The sequence below is a fragment of the Diorhabda sublineata genome, chromosome X (genome assembly GCF_026230105.1).
Source record: "Diorhabda sublineata isolate icDioSubl1.1 chromosome X, icDioSubl1.1, whole genome shotgun sequence".
NCBI lineage: Eukaryota > Metazoa > Arthropoda > Insecta > Coleoptera > Chrysomelidae > Diorhabda > Diorhabda sublineata.
Window position 1 is genome coordinate 7,021,428 of NC_079485.1, and position 23,957 is coordinate 7,045,384.

Below are 23,957 nucleotides of genomic sequence, written 5' to 3' on the forward strand. Positions count from 1 at the left end.
AAGACAAGCTAAAAAACCCTTGCTTACCAGAGAACACCAAGTTCAGAGATAAAATTTTGCAAGGCTACATCAGTGATTGGAAATGGGTTCTGTTCTCTGAAACTAAAGTTAGCCTTAAAACTCTAGATGGACGTGAGTGTGTCTGGCAAAGGCTACGATAACGGTTTGCCAGCTGTAATATCTCTCCTAAAGTGCCTTTTGGTGGTGGCTCTAAAATGTTTTGTTAGATGAACTTGCTTCTATGCTTGTATGGAATTGGTCCCTATACATATGAGGTCTATGCATGCCACTATTACTTAGTCAACATTATTGTCGAACATGTAATGCCTTTTGCTCCATTATGATGGCTTATTTAGGCATTTCCAGCAATAACAAACTTATGAAAAAATAAGGCAAATTAAGATCATATTCGACTAATTAATAGGTGTTCATTATTATTTCAATGTAACTTGGTTTAATTTTGTCTTGTAAATAATTGCGTCCAAGAGTTTATTTAATTATTTGTCAAGTTATTGCTGTTGAAATATTATTATATTTTCAGGGATCAAAACAAATATAAAGATGCTGCAAATCTTTTAAATGATGCTCTAGCAATAAGAGAAAAAACTCTCGGAGAAAATCATCCAGCTGTAGCTGCTACTTTGAACAATTTGGCTGTGTTATATGGTAAACGTGGAAAGTACAAAGAAGCTGAACCATTGTGTAAAAGAGCACTAGATATAAGAGAAAAGGTGCTTGGAAAGGAACATCCTGACGTAGCTAAACAATTGAATAACCTGGCTTTGCTATGTCAAAATCAAGTAAGTACATTATTTGTGATGAAATGTAAATAAATAATATCTATTGAAATGGCGTTCTAATAATATATTTACTAATTATAAGGATGCAACCAAAAAAGTATTGTATAAGCAATAAACCATTTTAAATTTGTTAAAAAGGAACTTAACTCTAATTAGGTGTTCTATCATTAATAGAGGAGTTGACAGACAGGACAAAAGTAAAAATTAGAGATATATCATGCCACAATCAACATTTTGAGACTCTTTAACTTTCTATTCTTTTGAAATATTCAGTTGTGACAATACCATCTAAAAGTACAGTTTGACATAATCACTAATTACTATTCAAATTGTTGTATATGACATATGCTTTCAATTGTTTAAATTATTTATTTACTGAAATTACAATAACCAGCCTAATTACTTAAGGGGAACTTTTATGAGGGTAACCATTTTTCAGGGCAAATATGAAGAGGTAGAAAAGTATTATCAAAGGGCGCTAGAAATCTATGAAAAAAGGCTAGGCGCAGATGATCCGAACGTCAGCAAAACCATGAATAATTTGGCTTCTTGTTATTTGAAGCAAGGCAAATACAAGGAAGCTGAAGTTCTCTACAAACAGATCCTTAACAGAGCACATGAACGGGAATTCGGAACTATTGACGGTGAGAGGAGATAATGTGTTTTGCTACCACAACTACTTTCACCTTTTCCTACACATTTGAAATTAGTTATTTTCTATGATAGACCTGTTTGGATTTTAAAAAAATCGCTATTTTCATAATATTAGAAATAAGTAAGTAGATACTAAATAGATTATATAAAAATAATAATAGAGTTACGATAGATAGTTTTGAATCTTTTTACCAGCTTAATTACCATTGTTTCCTACCGTAATTATAGCTGTTTCCATTCCTATATACATGGTAGCTCCTCACAAATCATATTCAAATTTATGATATAGGAGTATTTAGAACTGGTAATCATAACGATAAAGTATTTGTATTAAATATTTTTTTTTTAATTCATAACTAAGCAGGTCTATTAAAATATATATGAGTGAAAAAAGTATTTTTGGTAGCTTTGTTAAGACTGTTTATTGTGTAGCATAGAGTAATGCATGCAAGAATGGGGTAGAAAGTAATATTTGGATATTTTCAATTGCTTTTTTACCGGTAATAAATTCATTGGCACTAAAAAAGTTGGATGTTTTTATTTTATTTATTTTATACAAAGGTATCACAATATTAAATATTTTTTAACTATTTTTGTGTTATTTATTTAACAGAAACCTGTCAGTTTGTATTTTCAAAAATTTGTATTTCAAGCTTGATTTTTTGACAAATTGATTTTATAAAGGTGAAAATTCACCTTTATCATAGAAATATTGAGTTGATAATGTACGAGATATAAAGACAAAAAACACCTGAATTTTACTTGTTTCCAGCTTATCATGATATGCCTTATTAATCGCCAAACAGGAATATACTAAAAATATTCGGGTCACAAAGTAACAGTCAATTACTTTATACTTTTTTCATCTGTCGTTTTTTTTACATTTTTTAACTGTAACAATGTACAGTGCTTTCTGCTCATACTTATCACCAAATAACTCCAAATTTAAATTTTTTTCAATTTGCTTCACCCTGTCATATTTATATAATCTAATGTTCATTTATTTTACTGGTATATAGCTTATTGTTCTATACTTTATCAATTACCAGGAATATAGTTTCCTCTAAATATATTGATAATATTGTAAGTATTTAACAATCAATCTTTACTTTGTACAATTTTTAAATTTTAAAAATATTCATATAATCATATCTTCACATTTTATGGCAATAACAATGAACAGCTTCCACCACTTACCATAAAACTCCATCTTTAAGAGCTGCAATATGCGTGCTTAAACCTGAAACATATTTAAATAGTTTGTATGGAATGTTTATTATCTAAGGACAAAGGTCAACTTTACAATTGATTATTTTAAATTCAATTACATTGTTAAAATTCAAAGGTGGCTGTGAAATAGTATAGTAGTTGACAGTTTAAACAAAATGCTACATTTTTATGGTAGACGGATATGTAAAGATAATGAATAGTAATTTATTTTGGTAAACGGGATTTGTATTTTGGAGAATTAAAATCATTTATCAATAAAGATATATTTAATAAAAATCAGACAATGTGATTTTATGCATTACATTCAGAATTCTGCTTATGGTAGTTTTCATCATTTCTAAAAAAAGTCTTGATTTATAAACTATATGACAATGATATTATGAAGTGAAAGGCACTGAGTTGTATTTTCATATTAAAATTTATTTTATTAAAGTCATTTTGATACTCTGTTGGGGAGCAAGCTCTGACATTGCACATTATGAAGAAAATCAGAATATAGGATTGTCAACTATTCTATTGTTAGAGCTCTAAAGTTTATACCCAATATTTTTAATACTGTAACTTATTTTAAGCTTGGTTATTTTGTATAATATTTCAATTTAACTTCTAAACACTTTTTGGGTAACTATTTTTATCCAACTGAAGATTGTTAATATAAAAACTTAAGCTTGAAAGGTTTTAATTAACAAAATTTGATCTCTAACTTACTACTAAAAAATACACTTTCCATCCTCAATTAATACTTATGAAACATTTCTTGAAGGACTATTTTCATACCAGGTAAGACATTTGTGTGTATATGTTCAGTTAAACTACTAATCAATGAAATCCAGCTTATATTTCTTTATTCATAGCTTGCTTTAAACCAAATAAATGCCTCATTTGTATTATATTCAGTTGATTTTAGATGTACATTGGCACCCCTTACTTTCACAGTTTCAACAGTAATAAATAAAACATTAACATTAATTTGGGTCCTTCGTTCTTCATTGTAGAGCTCAATAACATGCTAATTTATCTAAATTTATTATTTTGCACATTAGCTTCGTTTTTATTTCTTATTAGCTATATTATAAAACAATTTGACACTCGAGACAAAAACTGGTTTATCACAGCACTAAATATTTTTATATTATAGTTGAATGTATGTAAATAACATTGCTTAGTTCTTAAGTACTGATGGTGTCAACCCATTCACATACTATTTGGACCTTAACTGGTCATCACAAATATCTGAATGACTTAATACGGGCATAAAAATTATGAGTGGGAGATGTAGTAAGTGATGAGTTTATAACTCAAAATTATATCAATGAATTGAAAATTCAAAAAAAACTATAAAAATTCCAATTCGTCTATGTTCCATTCTTACTATATAGTTATTATGTTTTAAGATTTAAAATACATTTTACTAAGTCGAAATAAAATTTTCAATGGCTACAACGGCTTCTAACATATTACTTCAGAAAGTTAATATATTTATCTTGAATCCCTTGTTACAAATAATGGGTAGAATAAATGCAATGTAGATTTTTTGTGGGAGTACTGTGATAGTTTTTAATTTATATATTACAACAAAGTATGAACATTAAACTAGTTGTTATCACATAATTTGTAGTTTGAGTTAATTACTCCAATTTATAGCAATTTATTGCTTTTCTATATTATATTTTGATAGAAAAACCATGGAAGAATTTTTATAGTTGGTGAACTTTTTTCTGATTTATCTCGTTAATCTAGTTCCCCCAGCATTATTCATTATCAAACAATAAACTCATTTTAGAGATTAATTCTTCTTTTATATCAGTTACGTCGAGTATGTTTATATTGATTTTTCTAAATACTGCCGCCATATTTTCAATATTTTTCTTTCATTTGGTTTTTCCTAAGTTCTATGTACATTATGTTAAATTCCTTATGTTTCTCTAGTGGTTTTAGATATGTGATCAAATATTTTTTGGTTATCTGAATTCAAGCGAACGCTACAAATAATGATTGTTTTACCTGTATCAGCCTTAATATTTTTCACCTCGAAAGTGAAAATAGAATTTTCGTTCTTGAGCAAACTTTTTATTTCCTTTATTGGCATTTAAAAGAAGCATTGTGTTGTTTTGACAGTTTTGTATACAGCTTTTAGTGCTATTCAGTAGGATAAAGTGTATATTTAGTACAAGTAATTTCTTCTATAAAATGATCTATAAAACAATAATGCAGTGTTGAATGTAATACAATATTTAATTTGATTCATGATAAAGATATGCCACAATATAAAACTCTCTATATTAAACAAAATTAATTAGGTAAATATTTAGATATATATGTCATTATTATTCAACACAATACCTGCCAAATAATATCTGACAATGTTCATATTGTATAGTTTTCTAAATTACCAAAAATTTGTAGATTAGCATTTATATTTCATTCAGGACACACAACAATTTAGAAAGTTTCATATGTGTATGTTTTTATATTTCATTGTAGGTGAAAATAAGCCTATTTGGCAAGTAGCAGAGGAACGTGAGGAGAATAAAGCCAAAAATAAAGAAAATGTACCATATGGAGAATATGGGGGCTGGCATAAAGCAGCTAAAGTGGATTCTCCGACTGTTACTACAACTCTTAAGAATTTGGGCGCTTTATATAGGCGTCAGGGCAAGTATGAAGCTGCTGAAACTCTAGAAGATTGTGCCCTACGCAGCAGAAAGGAAGTGAGTATGATTAACTACCTAATATATTTTAGTATTAAGATTATGTCTTTAAAATATCATTAATTTATTGAAATGTTTTAAATTATTGGGAAATATATAGGTAAAGAACTGCTAATGAAATGATTAATTCTTCAACTATTGTATCTTTTGTACTTTTTCAAGCTTAGTACATACTTTATATCAGATGCAGCCAGCACCATACTACACGTATGATGGTAATAATGATAATACTTGATATAAAACATTTAAATTCTCTATTATCAAAAAACGAAACATTTCATTCAACATTTTGTGATAACTAAATTTATTGGCGATAGAAAATTTTTTTTTTATGACACAAATGAAAATTGGTATTTTTGATTTATTTGTATAAACTGTACACAGTGTAAAGCTACTTCAATGCCCTTTGAAATATGTAACTTTTTCCTCTTGAATGTCCCTTTGTCTCTTGACCATCATATTTTATGTACAACATAAGTAATTTTTCATAAAACTGAATTTATTGGATATTATTTATTGCTATGTGTCGGAATATACGAGTACTAATAACCACTGGCAATGTTTGTAGGAACTGACAGGTCATGTAAGTATACTGGGTTTTAGTGACTAGTAAATTTCTTTCGTACGATTGGTAGATGATATCCAAATTACAATTAGCAAATATCAATTGTGAAGCATGGTTAATTGCTATCAAAAAATGATATTAATAAATCATTCAATAATAGATATCTCAAGTTTCTCAGTTTAGAACAGTTCATCGTAAAAAGAATACATTTGTTGAGAAGTTTTATCATTTTTTGATTGAAATAATATCTCGTAAATAATTTTGTTTACTTCATTTTATAGAAACAGTAGTAAAGGAATGATTATTCATACAAATTGCCTGATATAAAACAAGATAAAAAAACTTGTAAATTTAAATCAAAGAAAATTTTTTAAATGGGTTTTTATTAAACTGTACTTTGTTATTTTTTCTGATGTGGAAGAGTGACAAGGACAACTTAAAAGTTGCATTGTAAACGTGAATTATATAACAGAGAGTTCATTAGAATAACAATCACAACAATACGTAATATAAGCATATAGACAAACACACCAACTATTTCACACCCCAAAGCACAACTATTTCATCTACTTAAGGTCACATTCATTTACTTAGAAATCCCAATTCATTTGGGAAACAAATTCAACCAATATATTAGCTATTTTTTAGTTCTTGAGCAAACACGTTTCATTTATGATGTCTTTCATCCATTTACATATTGCTATCTCAGCTTTTCATAAGCTCTCTAATGATCTCAACTTAAGATTCAACACGCCTAAGAAATACAGGAAAGATCCACTGCATTTGACAGTTTAATAATCATTTAACTCGCTCTCTCCTTTTACTTAGAGGCAGAGTACAGCTAAATAAATATATTTCAATGATTTCAAAGTATTAATTAAAATAATGGTCCAAAGTTAAAATGAATTTTATTAGCTTCCTCATAAGTTTTAATTTTGGTAAGGGATAAGGTATTTTAGAGTAGTAATTTTTTTAGAAGCTGTTCAAAAATTCAGGTATAATTTGATATACTATGTAATCATTGACGGTTCATATATTGCTCATAACTGTTCACATTTATAGTGAACGAATTCCCATAATCAGTTTGTAATAAATAGACAAACTTTTACAAAGTATTCAGAATTTGTAGGAAACAAGGTTTTTAAGCTTTTAATATAATATATATATATATATATATATATATATATATATATATATATATATATATATATATATATATATATATATATATATTGAAATATTAGTACTTCAATTCAATGGATTATTCATTATCTGAATATTCCACAGAATCTAGGAAGTTTCCACAAATTGATATAAATAAAATGCAAATAGAAGATACCAACACTATAGAACTGCTTATGCATTGAAATATACTGTTGAAACCATATCAGACTGTTAGTAACGATCGAGAAAAAGATAATCAATATATTAGTTTCCCTTGACATCAACACTACATACTATATATGAATTTTTTCTATGATACGATATTTGCTGCTGCTTAAATATTGGTAATTTATTGGCGATTTTCAACTTTTTGGATGTATTCTATACTGAATTTTACTGACAGACTTCCGTTTAAAGTATGTAGCATGTGTTGTATTTATTTGGAAATTTATTCAACTTCAAGAATATAATCTTCTGTTATCGTATACAAGATTTTTTATTGTTTTTAGGCATTGGACATTGTGAAACATTCTAGAAATCTTCTGACAGATGATAGACGCAAACCCGGAAGTGTAAAAGAAAAGACTTCTCGCCGAGGTTCTAGAGAATCTTTAGATATGGCTTATGATGGAGATGAGGTGAGTTCCAATAAGTGTGTCTAATAAGCCCATCTATTTTTTGACTTAGGGTTAAGTTTAAATTATTATAATAGATACTGTTCATTTTCATTATTAGTAGTAGTTTAGTAAAACTGCATTTATTTTTGAATTTTTTGACAAGGTACCACTGTCATTTTTCATTTTTGAAACTTTTATAAAAAAATTTTTAAATAATTTTGACTTAGCTTCTTCCACATTCAGAATGTATTTGACATTTAAAAATTGCAATAATTAACAAATAATTAATTACTCAAGTTGCATTACATAAGTTTAGGTCTAATATGCTCAGTTCACAATATGAATGTGAATAGAATCTTAAATTAAGAATAAATTATGAGCTGATATGCAATTATCTGAAAGGTTTAATATATATTTCAATCAAAGATGTAAAAGCTTCATAATTCAACAAAATTATATTCAAATGAGTATCAAGAAATACTCCATACTTCTAAAATTATTATTGTATTGAAGAAACTAAGTCAAGAATAAAGTAGTCTCTTCAACATTTTACATAATCTGGATAAACAGTTTGATATTTGAAAAACGCTTAAAATATTTCTTGTAGATACGTTGCAGACTGAATATTTGCAGATAACTGATTAAATTCATATGCCAATACATGTTATAAACAAATTCAGTATTCATAATTGGATTATATTGAAAACTGTTCTATCAATATGATATGAGGAATGTCAAATACAAACACTATTTTTGATATTCAGTAACATGCATTAGAAAATATTGTTCCAGATATTCTTTTAATCTTTCGGTTTGTTTACAAACTTAGCAGACAAGATTTTTTCGCTTATTTTTACTAACAAATTAACAGTAACTCATAAATATGTATACAAGGTGTTTCTAACATTCTTTCAATGACTAAGGCATATATTGCAATTGCAACTAATCAGCTCCTAAGCTTCTGCTTTTAAAATATTTACGCAATTTACTCATTACTACAGTAAGTAGGTATGTATTTCTGATACCATTAGTAGGTAGTGCTCAAAAAAGTTGATAAAAGTTGTTGTAATGAACTAAATAAACCAGATTGGTTAATAGTATTCAATAATCAATATTTAGCTTAAACCAGTGGCTTCCGTTTCTCACAATTATATTCAGCTCAAATACCAATTTGTTCATTATTAATATTTGCTTCATGAAACATAATGTGTACATATAAATTATAGAATCTACTACGTTTTTAAGGACTAAATTTTTCTGAAAAATTTGGAAATTGTTGATTTTTATAAACAAATTGTGAAAGGTTCAAACATGTGGTAACTTGATCGTGGATGTTTTTCAATAGATGTAGATGTCATGTGATCCATTTGGTAACAAACATTTCATTCATACTTGAATATACAGAATTTTTATGTAAATTCCACCACATAATGAAAAATATTCAATAACATAATTCTCTTCAACTCAAAGAAAGGTTAGCTTTGACGTGACAGCTTTTCATTCAATAATTATTTACTAAATAACAGATTGAAGAAACATCTTCAAACTAGTTTTATATTCCTTTTTAATTAAAGTTCACCTTACTACATAATACTTGAGGTGATTAATTTTTTCAATATGTTATGGGTATTACAGAACAAATATTTACCTATATCAGTACTTTTCATCTTCATCTTTATGAAAGAGAACAAGTTTTATAATTCTAGTGAACATGGTCTACTGATCATAACAATACTTATTGGCACTAAGGTACTAAGGAACCAAACTTTTTTCTTTATTTGACGTATCCTCTTCTACCTCTAGGTTGTGATATCTATAATGTTTTAAAAATAAATTGGATACTGATTTTTATACCCATTTCGTTTATAATATTTATCCAATATAATGTTTAAAAAATAAAATCATATTTTATGGGTAGATTTGTCCAACAATATCTTGTTGGTTTTTTCCATTCTAGTGGTTTTTCAGCTAAATTTATACAATGAATACTAATAAAATATGGACAGAAGTTCCTGCTGGTATGTCCAAGGTCGAATCTTGTGATGTATGTTAACAGTTTTGCTATTTTCATGTTTTTTCATTAAAAGTTGTTTACTGAGTGGTAATGATAGATAAGATTTCATATCAGATGTAGTGGAATGGTGTAGGTTTGTAAAAGTATATAGTCATGACAAATTAGAAACAATTTTTTAGGATTTGAATTTTTTTATCGATTTTTGAAACCACTGGTTTTATCTGTAAGAAGCATCTTGTAGAACTTCAATTGAGAAAAATGTACTCCAAAGAGTAGTATTTTTGTGTGGAAATGTCATTATTTTCTTAGTTTTTGAATTAAACTAAAACTGATGTTAGATACTTTCGATTAAAGTTTATGGATTTGATACTTATTTCTATACAAAGAGTAAAAATAATATATAAACAAAAATTAATGGTGTAATATTTTTTGTGCATATTATGATTTGGTAAATGAAAGGTTATTTAAAATAGTAATAATACTCACAAAGATATTTAATCAACGTATACTGATAATTTGATATTTTTTGATAAATCGTTGGAATTATTTTTTCTAAAACACGGTGTATAAGTTCAAAAGAGAAATAAGTTATCTCCATACTACACAATTATAAAATATGTCATTTTTATGAATTACTTTGTATACTTAATCTGTTCCTCACCAAAATTATGTTATTTAAAATAACAATACTGTTGATATTTTTAAATATTTATTTCTAATTTTACTCTGTGATAATTTCATTTAGTAGTTTAAACTAAAGACATAGTTTTCAAATTCAAGTCAAAAGGATATTTTCAAAAAATTATTGCATGTTGATTCAACTTGTAATTTTATTTAATGCGTTCATATAACATAATTAGAAATAAACATCAAAGCAAATTAAATATAAGACTCAAAATATGAGATCAGAACAGATAAAGAAAGTATTCTCACCAATACTATCCCTAATAATGGAATCAATACTAATAAAAAGTGGCTAATAGTTTATGTAAATAGTAATTCGAATACTGTTCAAGGATAAGATTTACAGTAAAAGGTTGTGAAAAATAAAGGAATGACGAAGCCCAGGACGGAAACATACTTCTATTTCATTAACAAACCTTGAACTTTGAATAATTCGGCAAAAAAGTTGATAGTCGTCAAGTCTTATGAACAACAAAAGATTCCCTGTATATCAGAGGAATTAAAAAGTTCATACATTTCTACTAACTAAAAAACAATAACTGCGACAAATCGGAATTTAGTATATATGAGAAATAATGAAAATAGAATAGGAATAAAAATTGCAGATGTGGGAGCAAATGAACAATTGGCTTTATAATAAGAACTTATATGAGTGGTCACATCTTTCCACTAATTTAAATATTTATAGCTTTAAAAGAAACATTGGCTTAGAAATAAAATTTATGATTACTAAAAGTATTAAACAAGGTTGTTGCTTATAGTCGACATTGCTTGAAACATACTACCAATGAATTGGTCATTGAGATACAATATATAGATGTCATCGAATACAGAACTTGTGAATTGATAGAGTAATGTAGCAAATGTGGTTTAGAAGTTAACGTTGACAAAAAAGAATATAGGAATTGGAGAACAACAGAATTTGCTATTTCAATGGGACAGTCAAGTATAGCAATGATTACAAATATTTGAGAAACTCCAAAGATGGAACACTGAAATACGAACAAAAACGATTTTAATGCTAATGGGTGTATTATGGACAATGATAAAAAATTGATTTGTAGATAATATAACAATTACACCTTTAAAGCTAACCTATCAAATAAAAAAAATCTGAAATATATATAATGAATGAAATACCAACGTATCCATTGCCAAAACAAATATTCTATTTAGTATTCATTCATTTGATTGTTTTATTTCTTTTGATCTTTGATAAATAGAAAGAATCTTAATTTGTTTTTCCTTACTAGGTGTTTTCATAGATACATTTACAAAAACCACTTACTATCACTGATTACCTCTGTTAACGCTTAATGAAATTGAGATAAAAGAAGTGAAGTATAATACTTTCCATGATGATTGTTGAATGAAAAGAAGTCATTTATAACAATACAATCTATCATTAAATTGAAGTTTCCAGATTAAAAATATTTCAAATGATTCCTTTAACTCCATGTTAATTCATTTTTTATTTCTAAATTATTTGTTTATTAGTTTTTTATCCAGATCCTCAAATATATATATAAATTAAACTTATAAATTTGATCAACCAATTTATTGACTATAATTTATAGTATTCCTTATTGAAAGACCGACTTAATACGCGAAATTTAAACGTTTTTGATTCTTGATGTTATTTTTTGAAGTGTATAGAAAAGTACTATGCAGCTGGTGGTACAAAAACAATAAGTATTATTTTTACAAATAATGAAAATGAATAGTTCTCTTTTTTTTTATTCTTTATAAATTGAACATTGTTCCCTTTACTCAAGTATTACTTTGCATTTTGTCTATTTACATTTTGTATATTAATATCTGTTATATTTTTTAATTTTGACGTTTTTTATTCCATGTGGCTAGGTACACAATAATATTTTAAGGTGAGAATGTATTTAGCACAATGATAATGTTAAGACAAAAGTTATTCTTCACTCTATGCTTTATGTATCAGCTTATGTAGCACTTCTCTGTAGTTGCCTGATTTTTCCATGACTTTGGTTTATTATAAAGTAAGAAACAATAATGGAATTGTAATTTTGTGGCTTCTGAATCAATAAATACAGGTAAAGCAATGTTCGTACGTTATTTTTTCCACTATAACCAGCACACAACACAAATCTATAAAGAAATAATTTTTATATGATTAGTGACTCATACTTACCAATTTAAATTATCTTTAAAGATTGGGTAGTTACACCTTCAAAAATAGCATCAAGAACCATGAATTAGTCAAAAAATATATTCAGATTATAATTTGAGTCACATGCATTTTAAAAAATATATTGATTGTTATATGTTTTAATATTGCTAAAGTTTTGAGAACAAAATAACAGTGAAATTTGTTTCCCAATAAAACTGTTAACTATAATATAAATTGATATATCATGGAGAAACGATTAGATAATATGTATTTGCAACTTTTAAGTGTATAAACATTTTTTAAGGAATCTAGCTTGAGAGGCTCAAAAATAAATTGTGATTTACGAATTATATGTATATACAGTATGTCTAGTTAAGCTGGAATAATATTAAAAGCTCATTTTATTATTAATTTTGGGGATAAAGTCATTCTTCCGAAATAGTTCTGCATGATGTATACCCCAGAATACAAAATAAGAAGAGATTGAAAATTAATACTGTTTATCATAATTGAAATTTAAAATGTCATTGTGTACAAGGTAGTGTATTATAGAAAGCAGAGATAAAGCGGTAAATTTACTCAAATAGATAAAATCATCAATACAATGCATTTCAATCTGGCTCTCCCAACCAAAAGGAATATAATAAGTTTGTCACTTTTGCTTCCAATAAAGCGATTTATTATGTTACGTTGAAGAATGTCTTGAGAATATATATTGTGGGAAACTGTTTCATGGAAAATCTAATTTGTTTATTTAGATTTCCTGACTCCGCCGTCCTTACTTATTTTTTTGTGAAGTTACTTGAAACTAAAGATTTATCAGAGGTCTTATAATGATAAGGAATATATTACAGTAGTTTGGAAGGAAAATTAAATTTTATTTCAAAGTATTACTTGAATAATTATTGGTGCTAAATGGATTATGGTATTACATATCTGAATGCACCTTTTATTTATTATCGACTTGTCCTTCGCATTGGCTAAAATCAATTTACATCTATTGGTTAAATGTAGTTTCTAGGCCATGCAAATTTTTTCCTTTTCTTCAGTTTCTTCTAGTGGTTAGACTAATACCCTTCGCCAATTAACTTTAACAATTGTTAGTTGCTTCGACGCTCAATTTGGTTAACTAGATTTCTATTTGGTTCGAATTATTTTAGTCATTTTTGACAAATATCTTTTTCGTTTTTAATTGAATTTGTCATTATTTTCAACTATTTTCTTTTTGTTTAGTATTTATGTTCAATTGTTATCTACATCGTTATTGGTATGCCTCTTCATTTCAATGATATTTTTTAGTTTTAAGAGCCTTTTCCGTTCATGTTACTCATTTCTTATCACATTTTGTATCATCTAACATTTTCATCATGTTTTTATAAAGAAGAATAAATTAATTTTTCTTGCAAATGAAGTATATAATATCAACGATCAAAATGAAGTTAAATTTTATAAAAAAATTTAAATAAGAAATGTTCATTCATTTTTAATAGGGTTTTTAGTCGATGTGTTATCTATTTAAGATGCATTTTTTCCTAAAATAAGAGAATTTTTTCCAACAAATCATACCTCTTCCATGAAATATCAGTAAATAGCACATGTTATAAAGTTTAGGTATTTGATACATCAATTTTAATGTAATACATGTGCTAAACAACAATTATAATCAAAAACTCAAAAATATATAATTGCCATTCAGTTAATTTTCACGGTAAGTAATAATCCGCTTAATTTAATTGCTTTTATTTATTGATGTATAACAATAATAAAATTTTATTTACAATAATTAAGATTTATTATTATTATACATTTATACATATTTCTTATATTGTATTTGACCATAATTTCAGTCTTTGGTGTTTCCTTGCTATGTTCCCAATCAATAAAAAACCGCTCATAATATATATATATATATATATATATATATATATATATATATATATATATATATATATATATATATATATATATATATATATGTTGTTGTTATAAAGAAGTCTTTGCCAGCTATATTATGTATATATGCTTTGTGTCATCTCCACTGAGAGGTGTGAATGCCATAAAAAGCAAATAGTGCGAGTTTGTATGTGTACGTGGATTACTTGTGATTAGGTTTTTTTTTCTTGATTTATAATATATAATACTTAACAAAATGACAAAAACCAGATCTTGATCTCTTTTGTTTCATTTGATGTACAATTAAAAGAACTTGAGTAACTAGTGGCTAGGAATATTTTAAAATCTATGCCATGAATATTATGTATGAATTTTGGAGGTCTTTATTCAGTAGTGTTACAAAGTATTGTTGCATTTTTCAGCCATCGTTTAGTATACATTTTTTAGATACATATTATTTGTCCACAGACCACAACTGCAAAGACTCCAGACACGGAAAAAAGTGGCCTAAAAACTAAATTGTTCAGCGCACTTGGAATTCATTCACCAGTGAGCAAACCCAGCTCTTAGTTCTGTTCTTTTTTACCGAGAATATAATAAATTGTATATGTTGAGCTTTAAGTTTGAGAATGTTTATATATAGTAATATTTACTAAAAATAACATTCCATCTAATTGAAAGTTGTTTAGGAAAAAATTCTAAATACATGGAGGGTTCTGACTAGAAAGGGAACATGAAAAGCTTCTGCGTCTGTTTGAGATGGAATTGGAAGATGAAGTGTCTCCGATTTCGTAAATATTGCAAAATGCCACAGAATTTGACACAAAAGTTTATTACATTTTACAGTTTAATGAGGTAATAAATAGACTCTATTGAAGAATATCTTTTTATGTGCACATTTCTGCAAATAGAAGAAATAGATTCAAGTTAATTATAGATTAGTAACCCATTTCAATAGTGGTTACTTAAGCAAGCAGCAGTCTCTTAATGTGCATTATAATATATTTGCTTATTAAACTTTTTTCCAAATTGGCATTGGTGATTTGGTACAGATACATTTTGGACATATTTATTCTTCAGATAATTAAATTTTTGACAAGTCTGCAAAGAGATTTGACATTTATGCCGTGGGAATGATTTTATGTTTGTTAACGATACTTTCTAGTATTGTTACAATAATGTTCAATTGAAACCTTTCCAGTAAGTTCATTTAACATCTATATTTTGACTGAGTCGAAATATAGTAACACTGAACCAAGTAGATTTGGAAGATAATTATATTACCTGTCTTATTATCTACATTTCCAGAAATGTATTTTTCATAAGGCGAATAACTGGAAAGAAAAAAATTATCTGCCCCTTACGAGGTCCGTACCCTTCATATTTTACTTTTGGACTTTATTTTCAACTTGAGTGATTTCAAGTATAAACTCGTTACAAAATATATAAGTTTTTTCCTAAACTGAATTTAAATCATTCAGAAATTAGCGAATTCAAAAGCTTTAGTGCAATAACAAATATTTTTAACAACATGCATTAAGTATAACGAACAAATATCTGAAAAACAATTTATAGGATCCGTCATTCTTATATTTTTTTATTTTGTGCTTAATGAAGTTTCATTGCTTAATTTAATAATATTTTAGAATTAACTTTTTAAAAGGTGATCAATACTTGCTTAAACTACTGGCTTGTATTACAATTTCAATAAAGTATCTGGTTAAAGTATTCCTATTTTTTTATTCACATCCTAATTTCAACAGATTTATTTTTGTTTTCAGAATTGATGTTTGCCTGTCAATTAAAATGTTTCCCAAAATATTCAGCTTTTAATGTGGTAAATGATCTTTTTAATTATTCGACAAGCTTATTGGTTGATTTATGCCATTTGTGTAATTAAAGGAATATGTTCTGGAAAATATTCCGGTAACATTAGATTATCTGTATTGGTCTTCATTTATTAAGCTCCATAACTGAATACTGTTAGACCATACTTGTTGAAAGATTTGCAATAAGCACTTCTTTATATGAAAAGTGAATTTCTTCCTAACATCTCATTCTAAATTCTTTACATTTTTCTTGTAGAGACTTTCAGCTAGGTATTCAAAACGAGGTAAGTGAAATGAAATTTCAATACAGTATTTATATTTATTCAATAAATAGTGTTTCCTGTTTACAATAATTTATAAAAAATGCATTATCATCCATATTAGTGGCATAACCAAAATATTAAAATTTGAGTTTTAATACTCAAATATTACAAAAAGATCTAACATTCGAACATTAACATAATATTAATTACTATTTTAAAAGATACAGCATAATATTGGTTCGCTTATTTTACACAACGAGCCAAAAGTCAAAATGTTAATATGATAGTACTCATTATTTAGTATAAAATTTTCCGAAATATATTATTGCGATGTAAAAATACTTTATTATTCAGTTCATTTCTCTCTAATTCAATTTATAGAAAAATATATGGGCAATTCAATAACCTATAAATCTTCCTCAAATTTCTACCATACTAATTAATTATTTTCAGTAAATTCTTTTTTTTAATAAATGCGTTAGATACTATTTATGTACAGTAAGAAAAACTTCACTGGCAGATATCTAGTCATAATTGCATCAGAAATACCAGCACATCATATTACTATTATAAATAATTTATAACTATAGTTCAAACATAATAAATAGGGTTGTTGTATCTTTTAAATAAGTAAAATTAGAAATTTAAACTTCTCCATCCGGTAACAGAAGCAAGACATCTTCTTCATCAGATGGGTATTGCTTTCCTGGTCTCCCTAAAAAAATAGTAACATTCTCGAATTCTTACGTGACAATTAAGGATCATTAAGGTGCTAGAAAACTTTGTTAAGCTATTATTATATGTTATTAGTGTAGTATAAATAATTTTAATGAAATGAACAATCCTAGCTTAATTACTATAATTGTAAAATAAAACAGCCTTATAAATAATATAAATATATAAAATTGTGCAACACTAAAAGCTGAAAATGCGGGACAAATTTTAAAAAGAGAAATAATTAATCAAACTGTTTAATGCCCAATGAATTGCAAACATTGAGTCATCTTATAAATATATGACAACAATAAATGTAAAAATATAAATACAATTACAGAGCATTGATAATTAGATGAGAGATTTTAGAAGTTCATACTTCTTGATTAGTTCTTTATCATGAAGATTTAGTCGCTATTAAGCTCTAGTAAAGATATTTCCAAGAGCTAAATTTAAAATATTTTTACTATTATACATTTTCGTTCAACAATAAGTTGGTTTAATCCCGTCCCTCAGTGGCAAAATAACATGTTGATCCGTAAACCTCTTATCTTACTGAAACATAAAAGTTATAATCTAAAATGCAGTATGCTTCATAAAAGTGTCTTATCCTTTCACCTTGTTCACAAAAGTCTATGAATGTTTCCAATAGATGATTTTATACCCACCATCTGTTTTAATATAAATAATATTGAAAAACTACACAAATGCATGAAAGAACTCATCAATATTTACGATCAGAAATAAATTCAATATTGCATTGGTCTTCAATCTTTCAGTAACTTACCTCTGGTAGTTACATTTTCTATATTATGTCTCAACTCATAACTTTTTACACTTTTTAATGCAAGTGATTGAAATTAGCAATAATGAACTATATTACCCTTCGTCTACACCAGCGCCATTATGGAATGTTTCAGAATTATTTATCGCATACAGCTGGACACATTTTCATCTCCCATACCAGATACTCCTCCTTACCTCTGCCCTCCATAAGCTAACATTTCATATAAAAATCTTTGTATTCATCTCTGGAGTAAGAATCGATGACAGTATTGAAATATGTACTGATCACTTTTTCTGATATATTTCAATGTTAAAGGTGGAACTAGTGGAACAGTTGTTATTTATGTAACTGTATACTCTTGTATATATAGTATTTTAGATAAATATACAACCTACTAAAATGACAAAAAAACTTGGTGCTGGAAATTCAAACAAACGTTTCTAACATACTGGTTCCAAATTTGCGACTATATTTTCCCCATCAGCTCTAAGTTTCAAAATACGGGTGAATTAATGTTAATTCAATGAATAAAATATAAATTTTCTACTTAAAATTAGAATCTAATTTATACCTGCATCAACTTAATATCAACATCATCAAAGTCAACGGACCCTCCTCAACTTCATTCTGTAAATAAATTGCTATATTCTTGGAATTGTCCATGACCCCTCTCATACCTAGCATTAAACAGAGTGCACAACCTGAATGCTGTACTGCATACTTATATTGATAGTTTTTTTAAAAATTTGTATTTCAGTTAGTTTTTTCTTCACGCATTAATGTAAAAATAATCATAAATTATGGGTGGATGGGTGGCTAAATAATCCTATAATTACCACAATGAATATAGTAGAAAAGTGGTGTTAGTGTTATTATAACTTCAATAACTGAAATAAGAGATCAAAGAATTGTATAATGTGGATATCTGTAATTTTCAATATTTATTTGAAAATAATGATGGTCTGGATGTAGTTTCAGATCATGTCATTGAATTATATTTAAAAGGAACAATAACGATCAATATATGTCAAAATAAAATCTACTCTTCATTTTTTTTCCTTTGGTATTATTCATTCGGCTGCTCAATTACAGTTAAGAGAATAATTTATGCATACTATGATTTCTACCTTCCTTTAAACAACCTGAAGATAAATGTATTTAAAAGAAGTAAGATATTGGTTACTCACTTGTTATCCTGGGACCTATCAAAATATCTATATAACAAATAATACTAGGTTAGGCATAGAAGCATGAAATATCTAATTTGCATATATTTCATGACGCGATTAAGAACGCCTTTTCAGTTCATTGTTAAAAGGAAAATATTTGGATTAAATTTCGTAAAGTACGTTTTAATCACATTTTAGATTTGAACTTCCATCATACTTGGGTTTCATAGTAGAACTGAACAAATAGGATTTAAAATCCTCCCCAGTATCAAATCATCCACATCATATGTTAAGTTGGAATTTTTTGAACTGTTGATGATATTATTAATGAAAATACGGTTTATACTACCACTACATCAACACTCACATTTACAGTGTCTGACAAGCGTTTCGATAACCAAGTTATCGTCTTCAGAGACTCAAGGTAAATACCTTCAGCCTCTGAATGTGAGTCTTGATGTAGTGATAGTAAGAACAGTGTGCTCAGTACGCAACATATGCTCTCCACAGTAGGAAGTTTAGTGTCTCCAACCTTAATTGTTGAATCTAATTCACGAATATTAGAGTACCAAGACGTCTTGAAGAATTTTTGAATGGGTATTACCATATAAAAATTGTGATTGTAACGAATTGAATAATATATAGTTAATAAGTATTAGAAGCTATGTTTAAAAAGTCTCTATGCCACACAATTTTTCCATTGGAATAGCAAATTATATCTTTTAATAATTATTCAAATAAGGTTTTTCGTTATTGTCGTGTGAGAATTTCTATTGATGATTGAAATACCAATCAAACCATACGTAATAATAGAAATACACAAACGTATTAGAAATTATCAAATACAAAGTGGGATCTAAAAATAACTGAACTTTTTAGTTCTAGAATTATACTACCAATGTATTACAATCATACAATGTTAATATTTATTCATACAATATACAATTCAATTAGATACTTGGAATGATAAACCAATTTATTCTTATACTATTTTAGAAGATTCTTTAGCACCTGAGTAACAGCTTCTTGTATGTCTTGAACGTCACTATCTGAAGTTCATTTTTTTAAATCTTAGATGATATAAGATGGAAGTTAAGTCAAATTAGTTCCTGATATATAAAAACTCATTCTATTAGTTTTTGCAATGTTGCAAATGAGTGTATGAAAGTTTAATATTTGCTCTTTTTTAGATTCCGTTTTAACAACAGAAATACAAAATTGATATCAAAAATATGTAATGTTTTAACCTGCTAATCAATTAGCATGCACTTAGAAGTTATATTATGTTTAGATCACACATCGTAACTACATTTGATAAAAGCATTCCTAGGAGGGTTTCAGGGTAAATACCAAACTAATTTAAGAGATATCAATTTATTTTAATAAATAACTAAACTTTTTCACATTCAATAATTCAATTACTTTTCCTTGTATTTTAAGTTAAAAGAATATTTGAAGTGAACTTAAATCATTAACTTCACGATATGCAAAAGTTCTCAAAAAAAAGAAAAACTTTCAGGAAACCTGAGCCTTCAAAACTGACCCATTAATAAAGCAAACTCACCTATCAAATGCTCATTTTGGTAATGATTATAAGGCTGGTACAAGAGTATAAGATAATATTGTTATGTATATAAATTTATTAAATTTTTCAATTCTTAAACGTTTTATATGCAGTTTCTTGATGTTCTTGATTTTTGGTCTATTTTAATAAATAACATATTTTTTATATAAATTTATGCTACTGACTGTTTCATTTTGTGACGTTTTTTCAGTTTTGCAACAATAGAATGTTTTATGTATAAGAATATAATGGAAACAATGGAACAAAAAATGAATACTTTTTGAAACATTTACAGAACACTATAAACAAATTCCAGACTTTTAAAAGTTACGATAAAAAAATATTAATACACAAAATTGCAGTTACTACATATTTTATCTCGGCACTACGTAAAACACCATGAGGGGCCTGGATAAAAAAAGATCTATGACCATGCTTTATACTACGAATAAAATTCACGGCAGAAGATAATAACAACACCAAAATAGAATGATACATATCATAAACCTAAGATCATTAAACATAATGTAGGCTAAATCGAATAATGAAAAAGTATTATACATTAGCGGATATCTGGAAGAAGTTTCTCATTAATATCTTTCAAAACATCTAGGGTAGAAGAATTTTCACAATATAAGTTTTATGTTTTTGTTACTTCCTACCATAATAGAAAATAGCAAAAATAATTTTTATTTCCAAACCTAAAGACCTTACCAACAGAGTAGTCATATATGCCTCTTACGCCTCTTGAGAGAACTTCTGGAAAAATTATTCTTTACTAGAATCTTACCTCATATGAAAAGCATTCTTATACTGATTACAAGTATAATGTTTTATTAATATATAAATATGCCAGATTTTGTGAAGATTACGACGACAGGTAGAACAGAATATATTCCAGAAAATATTAAAGAAAAATTAAAGTAATGAGATCATGGAGAGTTGACATCAAATTATGTTTGATTTGCTGAGTTACAGCTAATTGGGATACCCCATGAAAAAGACTAAAAATAAACATAAAGTAATTGAACACATTTAATTTGCTTCAAGTAGAATAAATATAATAATAATAAAGTTACCAAGAACAAAACTCCAAACATACTTTTGACACAATTTGATAAACTAAATTAGTATCCTATTACCTCATTAACTTTGTTTTTAAAAATGGGCTAAGAGTACTTACAATCTTACGATTCTCTTCCTATCGTTTTAGTCCTTATATTTTCTTATAACATCTTATAAGCTAATTTGTTTTATATTGCCATTGATGTAAACAGTTCAATGTTGATTTATAAATGCACAATAGCCAATTAAAATCGGTCTTGCCTCTCATACTTCTATTATAACCAGTGTACGAGCACACAATGTATTGTTGAAATTATTAACTTTAACATTTGCCTTAATTATGACTCATTATTATCAGTTAATGGTCTCATATTTAGGAATTTGAAAGATAATTGAACAGTACAATTTATATTTTCAGATGAAATCAGTTTAGAACTGCTTATTAACTTCATTATTGAATAACAGTTGAAATTTACATTCTACCAAAATAGATCAGAAAGATAAAAATGGAAATTACTTTTTTTAGTATATATCACTAAACAAGATGAGGACTCATCTAAATATACAACACATTTTCGAAGCTCTTTAAAGTCACGCAGTAAAAACTTTATATTCAAAGAAAATAAAACTGGCAATTAATTAAATCTCGACCCTTTCTAACTAACTAAAATATTCAGTTAATTTAACTACCATTATTATTATTATTACTATTAGTATTTATTGGTTAACCTTCCAAATTCAATATACTTATTTGAAAATATAATAAAAAAATACTATAAATTATAGAATAATTGATGAAGATTCCTTTCAATTTGGTGATTACGACTTTATTAGACCAGGCTAGTTGGAAATGTATAGAAAATCCTCATGTAAAATGTTGATATTTATTTAGATGTTACGTTGATCTATATTCGTATTTTTTAGTTTTTGTCTTGTGTTGCCTATATTAATTTTGATGTAGAAAGTGAAAACAACTATTTTGTACTTTGTTTCTTGGTCTAATATAGTTGATGTGTTATATTCTATATATAGAAATAGATTATAAGATTACAATCTTGTAGATAATAATAAAGAATATTTAGTTTTCCTGAATTATAATTATTATGTAAGAATGATTTCACAATATTACCATGGAACCAGAAAAGTGAAAACGAAACTGTATAAACAAAAATGTGCAAATAAAAAATTATATACTATAAGGCATAACAAGATTACAATTTCCAATCGTAACGGCTTTCCAATTCATACTACATTGTTAGATATGTAATTATTTAGTATCTTAATAAATAAATTGGAAATATTTCACAAAAATACATTCCATAAACACAAATATGCCAAAATGCAGTATTACAATTTATGTGCATCAATTTAGTTAAGTAGATTATTACTTACGCGTTCGTACTTTTTAAAATACGATTTAAAAATAGATAAAACATAAAAAGATATGACTTTAACCGCAAAACATTTTTCTGTTTTTATAAGTAACAGTCCACGGGCAATAACCAAAGTCAGTTATTACACCATTGAGTATAAGACTAGTTTGTATGTTTGATACCCCTATCTGGTTTTACATATTTTCGATTTTAAATAGTTAAATGTTCCAAGCTAAATTAGCAGTTTTAATGGAAGATAAAATAGAAAAAATGACATATTCTCTTTAAGGAATTTTTACTGGTGATAACGAGCACAAAAGTCACATCAGCAATATGAAAAATCAAAAAATAACCATTTTTATAAAAAAAGGTTAGCAGTTAATTTCATTAAACTACGAAAGAAACTACCAAAGTCAATATGAGAAGGCTCACATGGATAGTAGAAGTTGTTGACGGGAATGAGATTTAGCATTGTTGTTTCACTCTTAAATCAAACATTTTCTATTCTTTGTTAGTTTAATTAGTTTCTGTATAGGCTTGCCTTAGTATTTTATATCAATTCATTTCCGATTCGTGCCCAAACCAAAAAAAGCTAACTACTATTATGATTTTTTAAACTTCATAACAAATCATTCATGACTTTCAATAGATAGGTATACTTTTTCATACAAACCCCCCAGAAATGGGCAATGCAGAAATCCGTATTTTCAGTATCAAG

General features: G+C 27.0%; 2 protein-coding genes across 9 annotated transcripts in view; one reads left to right on the top strand and one right to left on the bottom strand.

The window, feature by feature from the left end:
• Positions 1-16,203, top strand: part of LOC130451355 (kinesin light chain) — a 28,688-nt gene extending 12,485 nt beyond the window's left edge. For all 5 annotated transcript variants that reach the window (XM_056790323.1, XM_056790321.1, XM_056790322.1 and 2 more), the window contains 5 exons: positions 542-800; positions 1,240-1,444; positions 5,169-5,395; positions 7,634-7,762; positions 14,944-16,203. In XM_056790323.1, the coding sequence (XP_056646301.1) occupies positions 542-800; positions 1,240-1,444; positions 5,169-5,395; positions 7,634-7,762; positions 14,944-15,045 (922 nt within the window). In that variant the 3' untranslated portion in view covers positions 15,046-16,203. The remainder of the gene's footprint in view (positions 1-541; positions 801-1,239; positions 1,445-5,168; positions 5,396-7,633; positions 7,763-14,943) is intronic.
• Positions 16,204-16,603: 400 nt separating this feature from the next.
• Positions 16,604-23,957, bottom strand: part of LOC130451357 (choline/ethanolaminephosphotransferase 1) — a 32,728-nt gene continuing 25,374 nt past the window's right edge. For 3 of the 4 annotated variants that reach the window (XM_056790327.1, XM_056790329.1, XM_056790326.1), the window contains exon 8: positions 16,604-17,282. In XM_056790327.1, coding sequence (XP_056646305.1) covers positions 17,212-17,282 — 71 coding nt within the window. In that variant the 3' untranslated portion in view covers positions 16,604-17,211. The remainder of the gene's footprint in view (positions 17,283-23,957) is intronic. The other variant, XM_056790330.1, reaches the window with a different exon arrangement.